General features: G+C 43.4%; 1 protein-coding gene across 1 annotated transcript; it reads right to left on the reverse strand.

The window, feature by feature from the left end:
- Window positions 1-1546: 1546 nt before the first annotated feature.
- LOC144685363 (putative glutathione peroxidase 8) lies at window positions 1547-20543 on the reverse strand. The gene is made up of 3 exons (XM_078549770.1): window positions 20282-20543; window positions 19679-19940; window positions 1547-2973 (listed from the first exon to the last, which is right to left on the reverse strand). Exons 1-3 carry the CDS (start codon window positions 20483-20485, stop codon window positions 2810-2812), a joined length of 630 nt encoding a protein of 209 aa, XP_078405896.1. The 5' UTR covers window positions 20486-20543; the 3' UTR covers window positions 1547-2809.
- Window positions 20544-21590: the final 1047 nt, after the last annotated feature.

Raw genomic sequence — 21590 nt, forward strand, 5'->3', positions numbered from 1 at the left:
AGAATCCTGCACAACAGGGCTGCCACAGAGAGATTTTTCTTCAGATCAAATATTTGACCTTTTATTTAATAAACTGGAAATGTGTCACCTTTCAGAGTTCTTCTTCTATTTTTTATATCATCACAGTTAATATTTGGGGTACTGAAATGTCAATCACATTTGTTGTTTTTGAACAGAAGCAGTGAAAGCTTCTGAATACAGAGCGCATCATATTAATTAATTTCTCAAAATTCAATATGGCATTAAGTCCATAACTTAACCACAGTAATTTACCTGAAATTCAAAGAAAAATCATACCCTTATAGACCAACTTACTCATTCCACCATCCTGAGGCCTTTTGCTCCCATCAAAGTTAACAGTCCCAACCCTGAACACATCCCTCTCAGTTAAGCAAGCTATACTATACCCATCCTCATCTCTGTAATCCAGGGTCAATGTTAACAATACACGTGCATGTGTAGCAGATTAATGGCCAGCACATAACTGATGACTTCAAGCTCAATGTCCACCAATGCTGGCTCCAACCGCTTATTCTATTTGCAGCTATCCTTTCAGTGGCAGCCCTGACTATCCTTCTGCTTGCAATCTTTCATTGCTTGGGTCCAGAGGAGAGTATTGAAGAGTGAAACAGAGATAGAAATTAATAGATGCAGAAAAGTACCAGGGAGAGTGTAGATTAGAAGAAAGGACCATACTAAGGGAAGAGCAACAGATAGAGTATTCAGGAGTAACAAAGTAACATGTAAGGGATATTTGCAGAGTAACAGTGAAAGAGGAAAGGAATAAAATAGACATGGAGATAATAGAGCAGTTCCTGGGAGGGAGGGGAGAGGGATGGTGATGGCGGCGGGGTGGTGGTAGGTGGGAGCGGTTCCTAAACCTCTTGTCATCTCAAGATAGACACAAGTAGTGTGTTGGCCTTTCCCCAATCCTCCCAAATAGTGACTGCCCAGCAAGCTCAAAGTGCTTCATTAGCTACATTGAGAGCCTGGGGATGCTGCAGTTGTTCATTCTTCTTGCGATCTCTGCCCAAAGGCAAGACCTTGGCAATTATTTGCTGAAACAAGGCCGAGTGCTATGATTTTTTAACCATGGGTAGAGTGAGGAGGTTGGCCCTGAGTCTATGTCAGACAGAATGGGGATAAAACCCCGTGCTGTTGGCATTAATTGGATCCTCATGCTAGCCTTTTAGCCAACTGAGCTAACTGACCCCGACTTGTATCACAGCTGACAGAATAATCAGGTTCAATTGCAATCATGAGAAAATCTCCTCAGACCATGTGATATGAAGCACATTCTAGGAATAATTTTGTTTCTTTGATACTGATAAATCATTCATCCAAATTGAATTGTTACAAACATGAGGTCCTTAAATCATAAATCACAAGTGTGAGGAATGTCAGCAGTTAATGAAAATCATCAGAACACTAGGAATGTGCATTAATTTTTTCACACTTGCCTAGTTGCTATTTTATCAAATATACAACACAGCTAATGACTTATTGAGCGTTGGCATCACATAGGAAAAAGGACAATACAAGAATTACGGTGAAAAAAGTGCTCTCTTTGAGATAGTGTCATAACATAAGGAGTGCATTACAAAGGTTTACTTTACAGAATCGGAATATCCCTAGCCTGTATTTATTTATTTAAGTGCTGAAGGGAACAGATCTTAAGTTGAAGATTTTCTTTGGGTACACAAACTGTCAGTCTTGGAACTAATAATAAAAATTATTGGACCACACACAGGAATGTGTACAAATATGATATTAAACTAGCACTGTACCAGTAATAGTGCAGAGGTATGAATGAATTAGATTGCATGAATTAAAATATGAAGGTACAATCTGAAAATTAATGTTGCAGTGGTGTGGAACATAAACCCAGTGATCAGGTGTGATGGTAACACGTGCAAAAACTGTGAACAACTATTACTTAACTGGTGTATCTAGATATTTAAGGGGAATTGTCATCCAAAAAAAAGATGACTTCCATGCTGCATTGCAAATGATGATGCATTTACTTATGCATTGATGGCCATATTATCAACCAATGTTTGCTATTAACTTTTTTTTTCCAGAAATGTAGGTAATCGTGCCAAATAAACTGTGTCCTCTGGAGCAGGGAGCACATCTGCTTCACTGCAATGATTTCCAGTAGCCAATATGGTGACTTGTAATCTAGGGTTTGTGACATTAATCTGTCTGTTGCAGGATCTGAGCCAATGTATGTAACACTCCAGTGTCCCTTTAAACAAAAGGCATACAATGCATTTACTTATGTGAGACCTGAAAGGTGTTCATTTGAAACCATAGCTGATTTATACTATTGTAAATGCATTGAACATCAATTGCAATTGGAAAAGGTAATCTGTTCATTCTTAGTGGTTATCTTATTTTACACCTATAAACAATTTAAATTGACTTTAGGATTACCACAGCAGTTCACAATGACCTCAATGCTGGAATGGTATCTTTCAAAGGTATTATGAGACATATATATATTTAGCAAAGCAGGTCATGTGAACTTCAATGGGTTTTTAGCTCACTGTAAAATGATGACTTATTCCCATTGTAACTAAAGTATGTATAAATATTTGGAACTGTATGAAAAGCTGATCACCTGACTAAATAATTTTAGATTTAAATATTCAATATGATCCCACAATACTTTCATGCATTTGGATATTTCGGATCTCAGTGAAGTTCACTGCCAAGTTAAACAGCAACAGGGTCTGTGAGCTTTAAGTCTGATGACTCTTTTTGAAATTCATAGCAAGAGGTAGCTGCCAGACACAGCTGTTCTTTTTCAAAATTCGTCTCTTTTTTTCAATATGATATTTGCCACTAATTCTGACACCTCTTGTTTGATGGCTGCCATGGGATCTTCAGTTCGCCAGACTTTTGTCACCTGACCCCTTGGGTTAACCAGGTATTTCCAAAAGTTCCATCGAGGTTCCATCTTTGTAGTATCTAAAGTTTTTTTTTTAAACAAAAGAAGCAATGCATATAATTAGTTTTTGTGGCTATGAAGGTACAGGTCAGGAGGCAAACTTCTGAGATCAACTTACAATTGGCTAAACCAGAAAAAGCAATTGACTAGTGTCAAAATAGCAAGAGGTCATTAACAGCGAACCAAAATGAGTAATGCTGTGGCCATTGCATCTTGCAGTATATATAAATGATCTGAAGAAGGAGATAAGAAACAAAGCTAAGTTTATGGATGACACCAAACTGGGAAGAACGAGCATTTATTCAAATAGGAAAGAGGAAGCTGGGGGATCTGGGTAGGTTGGGAAAGAGGCTGATGAGTGCAGAATGATAACTGCTATGGACACACACAAGCTCATGAGACTGTGGAAGGGAAATAAACAGTGGGAATATAATCTAAATGGTCCTAGGCTACATAACACAACAGAACAGCAGGATCTGTGAGCATTTGTGGAGAGCTCATGGAAACAAACATTAAACATACCAACATATGAAATAGGAGCAGAAGTAGGCCATTTGGCCCCTCAAGACTGCTCTGCCATTTAATAAGATCATAGCTGAACTGTCTGTGTTTTGAGTTCTACATTCCCATCTAACCCCGATAATCTTTGATTCTCTTGCCTAACAAGAATCTATCTGCCTCTGCCTTAAAGATATTCATGACCCCATTTCCACTGCCTTCTGAGGCAGAGAGCTCCAAAGTCGCAAAACCCTCTGAGTGAAAAAAAAATCCTTATCGCTGTCATAGAGGTCTACAGCATAGAAAAAGGCCCTTTGGCCCATCAAGTCTGCGCTGGTCAAACAAGTACCTAACTATTTTAGCCCTATTTTCCAGCACTAGGGTCATAACCTTGTACGCCATGGCATCACATGTGAACATCCAAATACTTCTTAAATGTTATGAGGGTTTCTGCCTCTACCACCCTTTCAGGCAGTGAGTTCCAGATTCCCACCACCCTCTGGGTGAAAAAATTCTTCTTCAGATCCCCTCTAAACCTCCTGCCCCTTACCTTAAAACGATGTCCCCTGGTTATTGATCCCTCCACCAAGGGGAAAACTTCCTTCCTGTCTACCCTATCTATGCCCCTCATAATTTTATACACCTCAATCATGTCCCCCCCTCAATCTCCTCTGCTCCAAGGAAAATAATCCCAGTCTATCCAATCTCTCCTCATAACTAAAACTTTCCAGCCCAAGCAACAGCCTGGTAAATCTCCTCTGCACTCCATCTAGTGCAATCACATCCTTCCAATAATGCAGATTCCAGAACTGCATGCAATACTCTAGCTGAGGCCTAACCAGCATTTTATACAGTTTCAGCATAGCCTCCCTGCTCTTATATTCTATGCCTCGGCTAATAAAGGCAAGTATCCCATATGCCTTCTTAACCACCTTATCGACCTGTCCTGCTACCTTAAGGGACCGGTGGACATGCACACCAAGGTCCCTTTGATCCTCGGTACTTCCCAGGGTCCTACCGTTCATCGTGTATTCCTGTGCCTTGTTTGTCCTGCCCAAGTGCATCACCTCACACTTATCCAGATTAAATTCCATTTGCCACTGATCAGCCCATCTGACCAGTCTGTCTATATCCTCCTGTAATCTAAGGCTATCTTCCTCAATATTTACCACTCCTCCAATTTTTGTGTCATCCGTGAACTTACTGATCAACCCTCCTACATTCAAGTCTAAATCGTTTATATATACCACAAACAGCAAGGGACCCAACACCAGTCCCTGTGGAACCCCACTGGACACAGGCACCCAGTCATAAAAACACCCCTCGACCATCACCCTCTGCTTCCTGCCACCCAGCCAATTCTGCATCCAATTTGCCAAATTGCCTTGGATCCCATGGGCTCTTACCTTCGTTATCAGTCTCCCATGCGGGACCTTAACAAAAGCCTTGCTGAAGTCCAAGTAGACTACGTCAAATGCATTGCCTTCATCTAGACACCAGGTCACCTCTTTGAAAAATTCAATCAAATTGGTCAGACATGACCTCCCCTTAACAAAACCATGCTGACTGTCCTTGATTAATCCCTGCCTCTCCAAGTGTAGATTAATTCTGTCCCTCAGAATTGCTTCCAATAGTTTCCCCACCGCTGAGATTACACTGACTGGCCTGTAGTTCCCTGGTTTATCCCTTCCTCCCTCCTTGTCCTATAAGGATGACCCCTAATTTTAAAACTGTGCCCCCTAGTTCTGGACTCACCCACAAGAGGAAAAGTCCTTTCCACATCCACTTTATTAAGACCATTCAGGATCTTATATACTTCAATCAAATCAACCCTCACTCTTCTGAACTCCAGTGGAAACAAACCCAGCCTGTCCAAACATTCCTCATTAGACAACCCATTCATTCTAGGCATCAATCTAGTAAACCTCCTCTGAACCGCCTCCAACGCATGTACATCTGCCCTTAAAGGGGAGGTGATGGCGTAGTGGTATTGTTGCTGGACTAGTAACCCCGAGACCCAGGGTAATGCTCTGGAGACCCAGGTTCGAATTCCGCCATGGCAGATGGTGGAATTTGAATTCAATAAAAATCGGGAATTAAAAGTTTGAAACCACTGTTGATTGTTGTAAAAATTCATCTGGTTCACTAATGGTCTTTAGGGAAGGAAATCTACTGTCCTTAACCTGGTCTGGCCTACACGTGACTCCAGACCCACAGCAACGTGGTTGACTCTTAAATGCCCTCTGAAATGTCTATGCAAGCCATTCAGTTGTAACAAGCTGCTACAAAGTCACAAAAAAAGGAATGAAACTGGATGGACCACCACCCAGCCACTACCCAGGCACCGGAAACGACAATGGCAAACTCAGCCCTGTCGACCCCGCAAAGTCCTCCTTACTAACATATGGGGGCTAGTGCCAAAAGTGGAAGTGCTGTCTCAGAGATTGCCTGACAAAGTCACCCTCATGGAATCATACCTTACAGATAATGTCCCAGACACCATCATCGCCATCCCTGGGTATGTCCTGTCCCACCGGCAGGACAGGCCCAGCAGAGGTGGCGGACAGTCGGAAGGGAGTTGCACTGGGAGTCCTGAACATTGACACTGGACCACATGAAGTCTCACAGCATCAGGTCAAACACAGGCAAGGAGACCTCCTGATTACCATGTACCACCCTCCCTCAGCTGATGAATCAGTGCTTCTCCATGTTGAAAACCACTTGGAGGAAGCACTGAGGATGGCAAGGGTGCAGAATGTACTCCGGACTTCAATGTCTATCACCAAGAGTGGCTCAGTAGCACCATTACTGGCTGAGTCCTAAATGACATAGCTGCTAGTCTGGGTCTGTGGCAGATGGTGAGCGAGCCAACAAGAGGGAAAAACATACTCGACCTCATCCTCACCTATTTGGCTGCCGCAGATGCATCTGTCCATTACAGTATCGGTAGGAGTGACCACCACACAGTTGTTGTAGAGATGAAGTCCTGCCTTCACATTGAGGATACTCCGCATTGTGTTGTGTGGCACAGCCACTGTGCTAAATGGGATAGATCTCGAACAGATCTAGCAACTCAAAACTGGGCATCCATGAGGTGCTGTGGGACCTCATGTGGTCCATCAGCAGCAGCAGAATTGTACTGGAACACAATCTGTAACTCATGGCCTGGCACATCCCCCACTCTACCATTACCATCAAGTCAGAGGGTCAAAAATAAAAACAAAAAACTGCGGATGCTGGAAATCCAAAACAAAAACAGAAACAGAAATACCTGGAAAAACTCAGCAGGTCTGGCAGCATCGGCGGAGAAGAGCACAGTTGACGTTTCGAGTCCTTATGACCCTTCAACAGAACTAAGTAAAAATAGGAGAGGGGTGAAATGTAAGCTGATACCCCTTTCCTATTTTTACTTAGTTCTGTTGAAGGGTCATGAGGACTCGAAACGTCAACTGTGCTCTTCTCCGCCGATGCTGCCAGGCCTGCTGAGTTTTTCCAGGTATTTCTGTTTCTGTTTTTGTTAAGCCAGAGGGTCAACCCTGGTTCAATGAGGAGTTCAGGAGGGCATATCAGGAGCAGCACCAGGCATACCTAAAAAAGAGGTGTCAACCTGGTGAAGCCCACATCCCGCGAATGAATGAAGAAAAAAATAAGGAGACCAAAACTCCACTCAGTGATGTGGTCTTACCAATGCTGTGTATAACAGAAGCACAACATTTAAAAAAATTAATTTACGGGATGTGGGCGTCGCTGGCTTGGCCAGCATTTATTGCCCATTCCTAATTGCCCTTGAGAAGGTGGTGAGCTGCCTTCTTGAACTACTGCAGTCCCTGTGGTGTAGGTACACCCACAGTGCTGTTAGGGAGGGAGTTTCAGGATTTTGACCCAGCGACAGTGAAGGAACAATGATATGTTTCCAAGTCAGGATGGTGAGTGGCTTGGAGGGGAACTTCTCGGTCGTGGTGTTCCTGTGTATCTACTGTCCTTGTCCTTCTAGATGGTAGTGGTTGTAGGTTTGGACGATGCTGCCTAAGAAGCCTTAGTGAATTTCTGCAGTGCATCTTGTAGATGGTACACACTGCTGCTACTGTGCATCGGTGGTGGAGGGAACGAATGTTTGTGGAAGGGTTGCCAATCAAGCGGGCTTCTTTATCTTGGATGGTGTCAAGCTTCTTGAGTGTTGTTGGAGCTGCACTCATCCAGAAAATCCTTACTACCATCTTCATCCTTACTTGGATGTTCAATTTCTCTTGTAATAAAGGGTAGCATTCCATTAGATTTCTTGGGGAGAATTCTCGGCTCGGCGAGGTGGGGCAGGGCCCGCTTGCTGAGGTGTAAAATGACACGGGGTGATGTCGGGCGTGTGTCCCGTCACCGTGTGTCATTTAGATTTTCAGTTCGGCGGGCGCGCAGCTGAGTCAGTTGCACGCCCGCCGAACTGTCAAAGGCCTGTTAAATCCAGTTAAATATCAATTAAACTAATAAACTGAGCTGCTTGTCCAACCTTAAGGTTGGTGGGCAGGCCCCCAGGCGGCCTTTGCATTTTTCATGGAACCTTATCCACGGGCGAGATGAGGTTTCATGAAGGGTTTATTAATTAAATAATTTTTTCATTAAAGTTCATTGACATGTCCCAGCTCATGTGACACTGTCACATGAGGGGACATGTCTTAAAATTTTTTCTTCTCTTTATTAAAATTTTGGGAACTTAAACTAATCTCCCTGAGGCAGCTCTATGCCTCATCAGGGAGATTTCTGCGCGCTTTTGCGCAAATGAGCGAAAGAGCGCAGACACCGACACAGGGAATCCCCCTCCCCTCTGCTCGCACAGGGGGCACTCTGCACTTCCGGGCGCACGTCACGTTGGGCGGGCCTTAATTGGTCCACCCATGTAAAATGGCGGCGCGGACCCAATCCCCCCAATGGGGGGGGGGAAATTCTGCCCCTTGATTACATGCTGTACCTGCATACTAATTTTTTGTGACTCATGCAAGAGAACACCTAGATCCCTCTGCATCTCTGAATTCTGCATTCATTCTGTTTAAGTAATACTTTGCTTTTTTATTCTTCCTGCCAAAGTGAACAACTTTACTTTTTCCAACATTCTACTCCATCTGCCAGATTTTTGCCCACTCACTCAACTTATCTATACCCATCTGCAAACTCCCATGTCTTCTTCACAACATACTTTCTTATCTATCTTTGTGTCATCTGCAAAATTAGTTACCATGCCTTCACATCCCTCATCTAAGAATTGTTGTAAATTGCAAAAAGTTGAGGCCCCAGAGCAGACCTCTGTGGGACCCCACTGGTCACATCCTGCCAATCAAAGACCCAATTTTGCATACTTTGTTTCCTGCCAGCCAGCCAATCTTCTACCCATGCCAATATGTTACCCCCTACACTAGCAGCTTTTATTTTTTGCAATAATCTTTGATGTGGCAACTTTTCAAATGCCCCCTGAAAATCCAAGTACAGTATGTCTGCAGGGTCTCCATTATCCACAGCACATTACTCTTTCAAAGAACTCTAATAGCTTGGTTAAACATGACCTCTCTTTCAAAAAACCATGCTGACTCTACCTGATTACCGTGTGTTTTTCTAAGCGCCCAGCTATAATCTCTTTAATGATCGACTCGAATACCTTCACCCACAACAGATGTCAAGCTAACTGGCCTATAGTTTCCAGTTTTCTTCCTCCCTCCCTTCTTGAATAGAGTGCTTATATTTGCTACTTTCCAGTCTGATGGATCTTTCCAGAATCTCAGGAATTTTGGAAAATTAACACCAACGCATTAACTATCTCATTAGCCACTTCTTTTAAGATCCTAGGATGTAATCCATCGGGACCCGGAGACTTGTCAGCCCGCAGCTCCATCAGTTTGCTCAGCTCAGCACCGCTTCCCTAGTGATTGTAATTTCACCAAGTTCCTCTCTTCCTTCCACCTCCTGATTTACAGCTATTACTGGAATGTATTTCGTATCCTCTATGGTGGAGACAGAAGCAAAATATTTGTTCATTTCATCCACCATTTCCTTATACCTACTATTAATTCTCCATTCTCAGTCTCTAGAGGACCAACACTCAGTTTACCTACTCTTTTCCTGTTTGGATACCTGTAGAAACTCTTGCTATCTGTTTTTACATTTCTAGCGAGCTTCCTCTCATACTCTAATTTCTTTCTTCTGATTTACATAATCTTTTAGCCACTCTCTGCCATTCGTCATATTCTGACCAATCATCTGACCTGCCACACATCTTTGCGCAGTTATATGCTCTTTCCTTAAGTTTGATGCTTTCCTTAACTTCTTTAGTTAACCACAGATGGTGGGTCCTCCCTTTAGAATTTTTTTTATAGTAAGAATGTACTTATTCTGAGAATTCTGGAATATCCTCTTAAATGTCTGCCACTGTTTCTCTATTGAACTATCCTCTAGCCTAGTATCCCAGTTCACTTCAGCTAGCTCAGCTTTCATGCCCACATAGTTGCCCTTATTTAAGTTTAAATTACTAGCTTTAGACTCACTCTTCCCTCTTTCAAACTGGATGTAAAATTCAACCATATTCCTGTCACATCACACAATATCAAGTCTAATATAGCCTGTTCTCTAGTCGGTTCCAGAACTTGCTGCTCTAAGGGGCTATTTCAAAAGCATTCTATGAACTCCTCATCCAGGCTACTACTGTCAATCTGATTTTTCCAGTTAAAATGTAGATTAAAGTCACCCATGATTATTGCTGTCCCTTTATCACAAGCACCCAATATTTCAGCTTGTATATTTTGTCCTATATTGTGGTTACTGTTAGGGGGCCTGCAGCCCATTCCCACTAGTCACTTCTTTTCCCTACTATTCCTTATCGCCACCCAAACCAATTCTACATCCTGATCCGCTGAACCAAGGTCATCTCTAACTATTGCACAAATGTCATCCTTGATTAATAATGCTACACCTCCATCTTTACCTAGCTTCCTATTTTTCTTAAAGGTCAGATACTCCTCAATATTCAGGACCCCAGTCCTTGTCATCTTGAGGCCAGTTCTCCGTAATGACTATCAGATATTATTTACTTCAATGTGCGCTATCAATTTGTTTACTTTGTTATGAATGTTTCGCACATTCAGAAACAGCCTTTAGTTTAGTCTTTTTGTAATCTTTGTGACATCACATCTTGATATTTTGTGCCATTCTCCAACCCTCATTTCCCATTTTACTATTCGCCTCTCTTACCTTGTCTCTACTCTTTGATATACCACTTCTTTCCACATTTGATTCCTTGCCCCCAATATTTAGAATAAAACCCTAGTTGTGTGATTCGTAAGAACCCTGGTCCCAGCACAGTTCAGCTGTAGACCACCCCAACAGTACAGCCCCCGCTTTCCCTAGTACTGATGCCAGTGCCCCACAAACCGGAGGTTCTGCTTTTCAATTTAATACCTAGCTCCTCATACTCTTTATGTTGATCTTCTTTCTTAGTTCTATCAATGTCGTTGGTACCTACATGGTCCACGACAACCAGATTCTCTCCCTCCCACTGCAAGTTCCTCGCCAGACCGAGCAGATGTCCCGAACCCTGGCACCAGGCAGCAACACAGTTGTCTAGATTTTCACTCTTTGCTGCGGAGAACAGAGTCGATCCCCCTCACTATACTGTCCCCTACTACCATTACATTCCTTTTGTTCACCCCACCTGAGTGGCTTCCTGTAATACAGTACCATGGTCTGTTTGCTGATTCACCCTGCAACCCACGCTCTCATCCAAACAAGCTGAGAGAACCTCAAACCTACTGGACAATTGCAGAGGCTCACACTCCTGCTCACTTGCCCTCTGGGTCCCCTTACCTGGCTCACTTGCAGTTTCACTCTCCTGCCCCTGACCAAATCAGGAGACCCTATCGCAGGTGGTGTGACTGCCTCCTGGTACAAAGCAACCAGGTAACTTACCCCCTCCCTGATGTGTCGCAATGTCTGCAGCTCAGCCTCCAGCTCAATGACTCTGAGCTGAATTTCCTCAAATCGCAACACTTACTGCAGACGTGTTTTCCTGGATCACAATGTTATTCAGGAGCTCCCACTTGCTGCAGCCTTGACACATCACCTGTCCTACCATCCTTAATGTGTTTTAAATAACTACTTACTTATACTATTCATTTATTTATGTTGCTTTACTATGTATTTTGTTAACTTTACCACCAATTTGTACACTATTTTAAACCGTAGGAATAGAACAGACCTTAGCCACTCACCAGGTACTCACCAAATATTAATGATTAATATTAACTCACCCCTTCCCCAGTTGGAGAGCAAGAACCAATTCCTATGGAGTAAGAAAGATGGAAAAAGGAAACAAACACCTCTTTCCCCCCACACTTCACTGAACTCTCTCACCAAACTCCCAAGTCTGCACTCAGTTGCACTCTGTTTGCCAAGGCTGCACCAAAGAGACCCAACATTTATAGCCAACTGAACTGGTACTGTAGTGTGCCAGTTGTCTGATTTTGTGTAGCCAGAGGAATTAAACATAAATTCAAGCCGAACATGTGTAGCCACATTTGAAGTACGGTGTACAATTCTGCTGCTGCGCTACAGCAAGATTATCCAGGCATTGGAGGCTGTACAACAAATGGCAACAAAACTGACACCCACCAGCTGAGGCAATTTAAGTAATGGGCTCGATTTGTTTTCGGCAGTGGGGACACATGAAGTATGTCTGGTGGCTAGCCTACCACCTGCCTGCCCACCCCCGAACTCACCCCCATAATGTGCTAGGTGGGTGAGCACAGAAATTGGCAGCCCACCTGCCGTGTGTGAATAAATAATTAAGGGTCATTTGGGCTTGGTAACAAGCCTATTGACTTAAATAATACACTGCCCATGCCATAACATAGTTGGCATGGGCAATTGGGCAGAGGTAGGCAGGCCGTTAAAGGCCTGCATGAACAAAGATGGGAAGGAATGGGGATCGCCATATTAGGGGGTGCACTGTGCGCATCAGGGCCCCCGCTCAACCCCACTCTTCCCCTCCCTTGGCCCTGACATAAAACTCAAACTTACCTACTTGGAGCAGCCATGTTCCTTTTTGGCCTTCTTCCTGCAGTCCCAGCAGTGCCTTACTGTCTCCGGCACTGCTGAGAGCGATGGATTTGCCAGCATGTCCCGAGGGTAGGACTTTCTCGAGGAAGTAAGGGATGCAAGTCTCATTGTTCACCAATTTAGCCTGTCTGCAGCGTGTTATGGCTGCAGGGTGGGCTGGCACAGAGGGACTTGGCTTCTGGCCAACTTTACTTTCAGGCGGGTGGGGCGAGCAGTCCCGCCTCCCCTGTAAAATACACCCCAATGTATAGAGGTGGAATATCCTGGAAATGGTTATTCTGATGAAAAGAAAGTTCAACTGAGATAAAAGTCAAGTATTGTTAAGGGAATAGATAATTTGAACCTCATAAAATTTCTGAGATTATCCAAAACTCTAGAACTAGAGGACATGGACTTAAGCTTAGAAGAGAGAAGGTGCATACATGGTTTAAGCGTAATAGTTTTGCACAAAGGCCAGTGAAGTTAAGGGGCAGTCTAGCCTAGGAGTTAGTTGAGACATTATAGGGTAAAACATTTAAGGGAGAATATTTGAGGAAGTGGAGATGGGCTGTAGTTATTTCTGATCCTGTATTTTTCAGTATGATTATTCCACATATTTATATGGCCAGAAACTGAACTGGACCAGCCAGTTAATTAAATACTGTAATCCAAAGACCCAGGGTAATGTGCTGGGGACCTGGGTTCGAATCCAACTATGGCAGATGGTGGAATGTGAATTCAATCAATAAAAATCTGGAATTAAAAGTCTAATGATGACCATGAAATAATTCATGAAATTATTCATGAAATGAATAATTGTCATAATGGTTCACTAAAACCCTTTAGGGAAGGAGATCTGCCGTCCTTACCCGATCTGGCCTATATGTGACTCCGGACCCACTCCTGCCCTCTGAAATAGCCTAGCAAGCCTCTCAGTTGTATCAAACTGCTAGAAAGTCAATAAGGAATGAAACTGACATTGAATTAGATGCTGGAAACGACAATGGCAAGCTCAACCCTGTCGACCCTGCAAGGTCCTCCTTACTAACATCTGGGGGCTAGTGCCAACATTGAGAGAGCTGTCTCACAGGCTAATCAATTAACAGCCTGACAGTCATCCTCACGGAATCATACCTTACAGATAATGTCCCAGACACCACCATCCCTGGGTATGTCCTGTCTCACCGGCAGGACAGACCCAGCAGAGGTGGCGGCACAGTGGTATACAGTTGGGATGGAGTTGCCCTGGGAGTCCTCAACATCAACTCCAGACTCCATGAGGTCATGGCATCAGATCAAACATGGGAAAGTAAACCTCCTGCTGATTACCATGTACCACCCTCCCTCAGCTAATGAATCAGTGTTCCTCCATGTTGAACACTACCTGGAGGAAGCATTGAGGGTGGCAAGGGCACAGAATATACTCTGGGTGGGGGACTTCAATGTCCACTGACTGAGCTGGCCAAGTCCTAAAGGACATAGCTGCTAGACTGGGTCTGTGGCAGCTGGTGAAGGAACCAACAAGAGGGAAAAACATACTTGACCTCATCCTCACCAACCTGCCTGCTGTAGGTACTATACTGTTCATGAATATCAGTAGGAGTGATCACTGCACTGTCGTTGTGGAGATGAAGTCCCACCTTCACATTGAGGATGCCTTCCATCGTATTATGTGTCACTACCACCATGCTAAATGGGATAGATTTCAAACGGATCTAGCAACTAAACACTGGGCACCCATGAGGCACTTTCGAACACAGTGTGTAACCTCATGGCCCACATATCCCCCACTCTACCATTACCGCCAAGCCAGGGATCAGCCCTGGTTCAATGAAGAGTGTAGGAATGCCAGGAGTAGCACCAGGCATACCTAAAATTGAGATGTCAACCTGTTGAAGCTACAACACAGGACTACTTGCGTGCCAAACAGCATAAGCAGTAAATGACAGCCAGAGCTAAGTGATCCCAAAACCAACAGATCAGGTCTAAGCTCTGCAGTCCTGCCACATCCAGTCATGAATGGCGGTAGACAATTAAACAACTCACTGGAGGAGGAAGCTCCACAAATATTCCCATCCTCAATGATGGTTGAGTCCAGCACAGCAGTGCAAAAGATCAGGCTGAAGCATTTGCAACAATCTTCATCCGGGTGTGGATGAATTATCTCGGCCTCCCCCAAGGTCTCCAGCATCACAGCTGCCAATCTTCAGTCAATTCGATTCACTCCATGTGATATCAAGAAATGGCTGAAGGCACTAGACATTGCAATGATTATGGGCCCTGACAATATTCTGGCAATAGTACTGAAGACTTGTGCTCCAGAATTTGCTGTGCCCCTAACCAAGCTGTTCCAGTACAGCTACAACACTGGCATCTACCCGGCTATGTGGAAAATTGCCCAGGTATGTCCTGTACACAAAAAGCAGGACAAATTCAACCTGGCCAATTACCGCCCCCTCAGTCTACTCTCGATCATCAGTAAAGTAATGGAAGGGGTCATCAAGAGTGCTATCAAGCGGCACTTGCTTAGTAATAACCTGCTCACTGATGCTCAATTCTGCCAGAATCGCTCAGCTCTTGACCTCATTACAGCCTTGGTTCAAACATGGACAAAAGAGCTGAACTCCCGAAGTGAGGTGAGAATGACTGCCCTTGACATCAAGGCAGTATTTGACCGAATGTGGCATCAAGGAACCCTAGCAAAACTGGAGTCAATGGGAATCAGGGGGAAAACTCTCCACTGGCTGGAGTCTTCTTTAGCACAAAGGAAGATGGTTGTGGTTGTTGGAGGTCTGTCACCTCAGCTCCAGGACATCACTGCAGGAGTTCCTCCGGGTAGTGTCCTTCGTCCAACCACCTTCAGCTGCTTCATCAATGACCTTCCTTCCATCATAAGGTCAGAAGTGGGGATGTTCGCTGATGATTGCACAATGTTCAGCCCCATTCACGACTCCTCAGATACTGAAGCAGTCCATGTCCAAATGCAGCAAGACCTGGATAATGTTCAGACATGGGCTGAGAAGTGGCAAGTAACATTCATGCCACACAAGTGCCAGGTAATGACCATCTCTAACAAGAGAGAATCTAATACTCATCCCTTGACATTCAATGGCATTACCATCACTGAATCCTCCACCATCAACATCCTGTGGGTTAGCATTGACCAGAAACTGAACTGGACCATCCATATAAATACTGTGGTCACAAGCGCAGGTCAGAGGATAGGAATCCTGCGGCGAGTAACTCACCTCCTGACTCCCCAAAGCCCGTCCACCATCTACAAGGCACAAGTCAAGAGTGTGATAGAATACTCCCCACTTGCCAGGATGCGTGCAGCTCCAACAGCACTCAAGTAGCTTGACACCATCCAGGACAAAGCAGACCGCTTGATTGGCACACCATCCACAAATGTTAACTCCCTCCACCACCGATGACAAGTGGCAGCAGTGTGTATCATTTACAAAATGCACTTCAGGAACTGACCAGGGCTTCTTAGGCTACACCTTCCAAATGCATGACCACTACCATCGAGATGGACAAGGGCAGCAGATAGATGGGAACACCACCACCTGGAAGCTCCCCTCTAAGCCACTCACCATCCTGACTTGGAAATATATTGCCATTCCTTCACTGTTATTGGGTCAAAATCCTGGAACTCCCATCCTAACAGCACTGTGGGTGTACCTACACAGTGATTCAAGAAGGCAGCTCACCAGCACCTTCTCAAGGGCACTTAGGTTTGGGCAATAAATGCTGGCCTAGCTAGTGATGCCCACATCCTGTAAATGAATTTTTAAAAATTACTGCAGCCTTGAAAGCCCTGTTTGGCATAAATTATGATTATTCCATGGGATTTCTTGTCTACAGTTGATGTGCAAAAGCTTACAGCTGGAAGCAGAAAATGCTTAGTGATAGTCATTGGAGATTTCACAGACATCTAAGTTGGCCTGTAAGTTTTGTTCACTTGATTCTTAGTTCTCTCACTTAGTTCTCTGCGCATTTTAATTTGCATTTCAAGGAGATAACATTACAATTTGGAATAAAAATAGTTACACAATGACATTAGCAAAACCCCCTTAAAATTACATCAGCTTATTTTCCATTGAAGGTTTTTTTTTAGCCTTTTAATGACCCATCTGACACATGTTATAAACGGAGAAGGCTATGTTGGAAATGATTGTATCCTTCATTTATAATGCTCACCATAGTCTGCTCTGAAACTTGTTATTGAGTTGGGTCAGCTCACCTGTGGGATATGAATCATATATCATGGCCCACCCATACTTATCCTCTATGATTACTTTGGCTTTATGATGTTCAGGTTGTGCAAAATTAAAGTGTCACATGAAGCATTTATTTTAACTGATTTAATTTTTGTTCTGGAATCAAATAATGCGGATGTGTGAATAATGGGAATTATTTTAATCATGGAAGAGATCTAGCTGTCCCATAGATCTGTCTTATATGTGTCTTTCCAACCAGATTAACCAGTAAAAATATCAAGCTGCTGATAAAGGTTTGATCGACTGAGTTGTAATTACACAGAAAAATCAAAATTCATTGTGCCATTTATTTCAACAGCTACATTGTTCACTGGGGTCTTTCATTTGCACATGACATTTAGTAGTTTACAGTTATTCTAGTAGGTACCTTATCATACAGAAGCTCACAAATTAAAATTAAACCATGGTATTTTCTGACACATTTTTCTCAGATTACATTAAAAATATTAATATAAAAAAATTCTGTCATCGATGTTTTTGCATAAATATCAAATGTGCTTGTTCCAAATTCCTCGTTCCACTATTTTAAGAGGAGTTAACTCATTTAAAATAAATTGGCCAGGAAAAACAACAAGAACTTGCATTTATTTAGCACCTTTAATATAGTAAAACATCCTAAGGTGCTTCAAAGAAGCTTTATCACACAAAATTTGACACTGGGTCATAGAGTAAGTAATTACAACAGGTAGCCAAAAACTTGGCCAAAGAGGTAGATTTTAAGGAGAAGAGAGATACAGAGGTGGACAAGCTGAGGGAATGAATGCCAGAGTTAAGGGTCTACATAGCTAAAGATAGGGCTGCCAGTGCTGGCCTTTAACAACTCATCTTTAACATGGAAAAACATCCCAAGGAGCTTCATATGCATGAGGAACATAGGCAACAAGCCAAAGGAAAGATTTGGCACTGAAGATGTAGCACTGGGTGTCATCAATGTGAATGTGGACATGTCTGTCAATCATATCTCCAAAGGGAAGTATTTAGATGAGCAAAAGAAGGGGCCCAAGGATGGATCTTTGAATATCTCTCGTGGTAACTGTGTGTGGATCAGATTTGAAGCCATTTTTAGAGATTCTCTGACTCTGGAGAGTAAGACTAGAAATAAATGACAGTAGTCAAATGAACTTGAACTTCAGCAGCAAGGTGCTGGAGGAGGATGGTGTCATCGGCAGTATCAAAGGCCAAGGTAAATGAGGAGACATGGTGCACTTTTCTCAGTTATAAAGGGTACCAATTGTAACCTAAGTTAGGGCTGGTTTGATGTTATGGGAGGAGTGGAAACCTGACTGGCTAGATTCGAGCAAGGAGGGATGGACACAGATCTATGAGACAACAACATGTTTAAGGACCTAGGATAGGAAAAAAGAGGTTAGCAAAGGGATGCTAGTTAGCGAAGTAAGAGGGAGCTGAGCTTAGTTTTTTGAAGTGAACTGTAACGACAATAGTTTTGAAATGGAGAGGTACTGTCTGAAGGGAGGGAACCAATTATTACATCAGCTATAATAAAAACAGAAAATGCCGGAAAAACTCAGCAGGTCTGGCAGTATCTGTGGAGTGAAACAGAGTTAATGTTTTGAGTCTGTATGAATTTTCTTAGGAGCTGAGGAAGTTAACTCTGTTTCTCTCTCCACAGATGCTGCCAGGCCTGCTGAGTTTTTCCATCATTTTCTGTTTTTATTTCAGATTTCCATTTCCTGCAGTATTTTGCTATTGTCTTACTACATCAGCTAGCATGGCAGCCAGGAAGGTACACTGGGGTTTAATAGAAATGAAGCAGAGGGAGCTGGAGACAAGTCTCATTGATGAGAAGAGCTTGGAATTGGTGGAGGATTGGAGAAAAATAAAGGAACATAGGAACAGGAGTAGGCCTATCGAGTCTATCTGTGACTATGTCACCTAGTCCTCAACTCCCCTACCTGCAGAGGCTTATCCCTCTACTTTATCAGTTCCCTTTAACGCCTTGAAAACTTCAGTTAAATTAAGGGAGATGGTGACATAGTGGTAATGTCACTGTACTAATAATCTAGAGACCCTGGCTAATGCTCTGGGGACATGGGCTCAAATCTCACTCTGGCAGCTAGAACTCACTTAATAAATCTGGAATATAAAACCAGCCTCAGTAATGGTGATCACAAAGCTATTATTGATCATTGCAAAAATCTATCTGGTTCACTCATGTCCATGAGGAAAGAAAATCCTTATCTTGGCTGGCTTACATGTGACTCCAGACCCATATTAATGTAGGTCTTAGCTGCCCCCTGAAATGGCTAACAAGTCACTCAGTTCAAGGGCAATTGGTATGGGCAACAAAAGTTGCCCTTACACTGATGCCCACATCCTATGAAAGAATAAAGGAATAAAAAACTTTCTTAACATCTAAATTCTAGTGAGAACTACCCTAGTTTGTGGAATCTTTCCTGGTAATTTAACCCCTTGGAGTCACACTGCACTCCCTCCAAGGTCATGATATCCTTCCTAAAGTCAGAACTGAACACAGTATTCCAGTTGTGGTCTAACCAGAGCTTTGTATAGCTGAAGTATAATTTCTACTCCCTTGTATTCTGGTCCTCTGGACATAAAGGTCAACATTCCATTAGCCTTTCTGATTATTTGAAGAGAGTTTTGCAGTAGAGTTGTAGGGGACCTGGGTGAGATTGTCTTGGTGAAAAAGGGGAAGCAGCAGAGACAGCTGACAGGCAGTTAAATGGATTTTAAAGTTCAGTACATTGGTTTTGCACTGCTTTTTCCATAAATACGACAGAAATAAAAAAAAAAACCGTTTAACTTGTGAAGAGGTAGGCAAAGGAAATTATTGTTTTATTCCAAACTCTTTGGTGGACATACAAGGCATGCTTTAGTATGATTGAAGTTGCCTTACCTATGAGATAGCGAAATGCGGGCTCACTCTCGTTCCCTAACACTTTGATCTTGCCAAAAATGGGGAAAGTGACTCCGAAGCTGGTTTTGGAGAAGCTGTCGATATGGGAGTTGCTGGCGGGCTCTGATTTTCCGAACTGGTTGCAGGGGAATGCCAGCACGTTGAAGTGCATGGGCCCGAGCTCCCTCTGCAGCTCTTGCAGGGCCCGGTAATTCTTGTCTGTGTGCTCGCAGTTACTCGCCACGTTTACAACTAGAGAAGCCTGGAGGGGACGGAGCACAAAACAAAACATCCACTCACTGGTGATGCAAAAGCCGACCGACACTTTAACAGCAATAGCTGCTGCCAATGCAGGGCAATAGATCCTAAAGGGGCATTTTAACACGACCAAAAGATCAATCTTATTATCAAAGTAATGGGTGTGACTGGAAAGAAAATGCAGACGTTAATTTACTTTCTACAATACATTCATACACACTAAACAGACAGTGATGAAATAAAAGCAAGTGCTGACAGATTTACACACTCCACTCTATAAAGAACGACTAAAGTGTAAAAACTCCTTCTAAAATGCAACGAAGTCAAGTTTCTGATGCAACTCACTTTGCCTCTGTATTTTTCCAGGGAGACGAGCTTCCCTTTGGAACTCAGGACCTGGAAAGAATAGAAGTCTTTGTTTTTGGGTTTGAACAGTTTGAACTGCAGGACGCATAGCGCAGCCAGGGAGAGCAGCATGCAAGTGAAGACAGCAAAGATTCGGGCTTTAGGCGTCCAGAATTTCAGTGTGAAAGCGGGCACTGACTCCATTGTGCTGGGAAAGAAAGAGAAGTGGAACTGGGCGGACTGTAAATCCAACTGTCCGGGGGGAGGGGATTGGGAGAGGAGAGGGGAGGGGATAGCATACATGGCAAATTGGGATATTCAGCTACAGTTCCAGTGTGCACCAAGTCATGTCATTGGCCTCACACCCCGGGTCTTCCTTTTCGGTTCCCGCAGGATGTGGGGAAAAGACAAGTTAAATCTAAATCCAGACTGAGACTTATCTATTTGTACAGTTCATCAAAATAATATCCAGTGTAGTTAAAGATAATCTTTCACTTTATTCCATTTGTTAGATATTTTATAGCTTCATTTATGTTGACACAAAAGAGCTGAATCCCTCAGTATCTATATCTTGGGGGTGACCCAGAAACTGAATTGAACCAGCCATGTAAACACTGTGGCTACAAGATCTGATCAGAGGCTGGAAATGCTGTAGCCAGTAAATCAGTATGACTGCCCAAAGCCTGTCTACATGTCTACAAGACACAATTAAGTCACAAGTGCGATGAGATATTCTCCACTTGTCCAGATAAATGCAGCTCTAACAATACACAAGAAACTTGACACCATCCAGCTCAAAACAGTCCACTTGATCCACAATCCATCCACCATCTGAAACGTTCACTCCCTCAATGATGGGCACAGAGTGGCAGCAGTGTGTATCATCTACAAGATGCGCTGCAGCAACTTGCTAAGGATCCTTCGACAGCACCTTCCAAACCCACAACCTCTACTACCCAGAAGAACAAGGGCAGCAGATCGATGGGAACCCCACCACCTGGAAGTTCCCCTCCAAGTCACTCACCATCCTGACTTGGAAATATATCTCCATTCCTTCACTGTCGCTGGGTCAAAATCCTGGAACTCCCTCCCTAACAGCACTATGGGTGTACCTACACCGCATGGACTGCAACAGTTCAAGAAGGCAGCTCGCCACTACCTTCTCAAGGGAAATGTGTTAGTCATGCCAATGATACTCACATCTCGTGAAGCAAGTAAAAAAAACATTTTCATCTACATTTAATTGATTCTGTTCCAAATCTTGGAAGTTTGGGATGATCAGCTGCTGTAATTTGGGAGCATACGTTTG

Source organism: Cetorhinus maximus, chromosome 1, assembly GCF_964194155.1.
Source record: "Cetorhinus maximus chromosome 1, sCetMax3.hap1.1, whole genome shotgun sequence".
NCBI classification, from domain to species: Eukaryota; Metazoa; Chordata; class Chondrichthyes; order Lamniformes; family Cetorhinidae; genus Cetorhinus; species Cetorhinus maximus.

Bases quoted from the DNA above. Each gene is read 5' to 3' on its own strand.
- LOC144685363 (XM_078549770.1), bottom strand. From the start codon at position 20,485: ATGGAGTCAGTGCCCGCTTTCACACTGAAATTCTGGACGCCTAAAGCC. The intron at 19,941-20,281 runs GTGAGTTGCATC...CGTCCCCTCCAG, and splicing joins TGGAAAAATACAGAGGCAAA to GCTTCTCTAGTTGTAAACGT. The intron at 2,974-19,678 runs GTAAGGCAACTT...AAAAAACTTTAG, and splicing joins CGCATTTCGCTATCTCATAG to ATACTACAAAGATGGAACCT.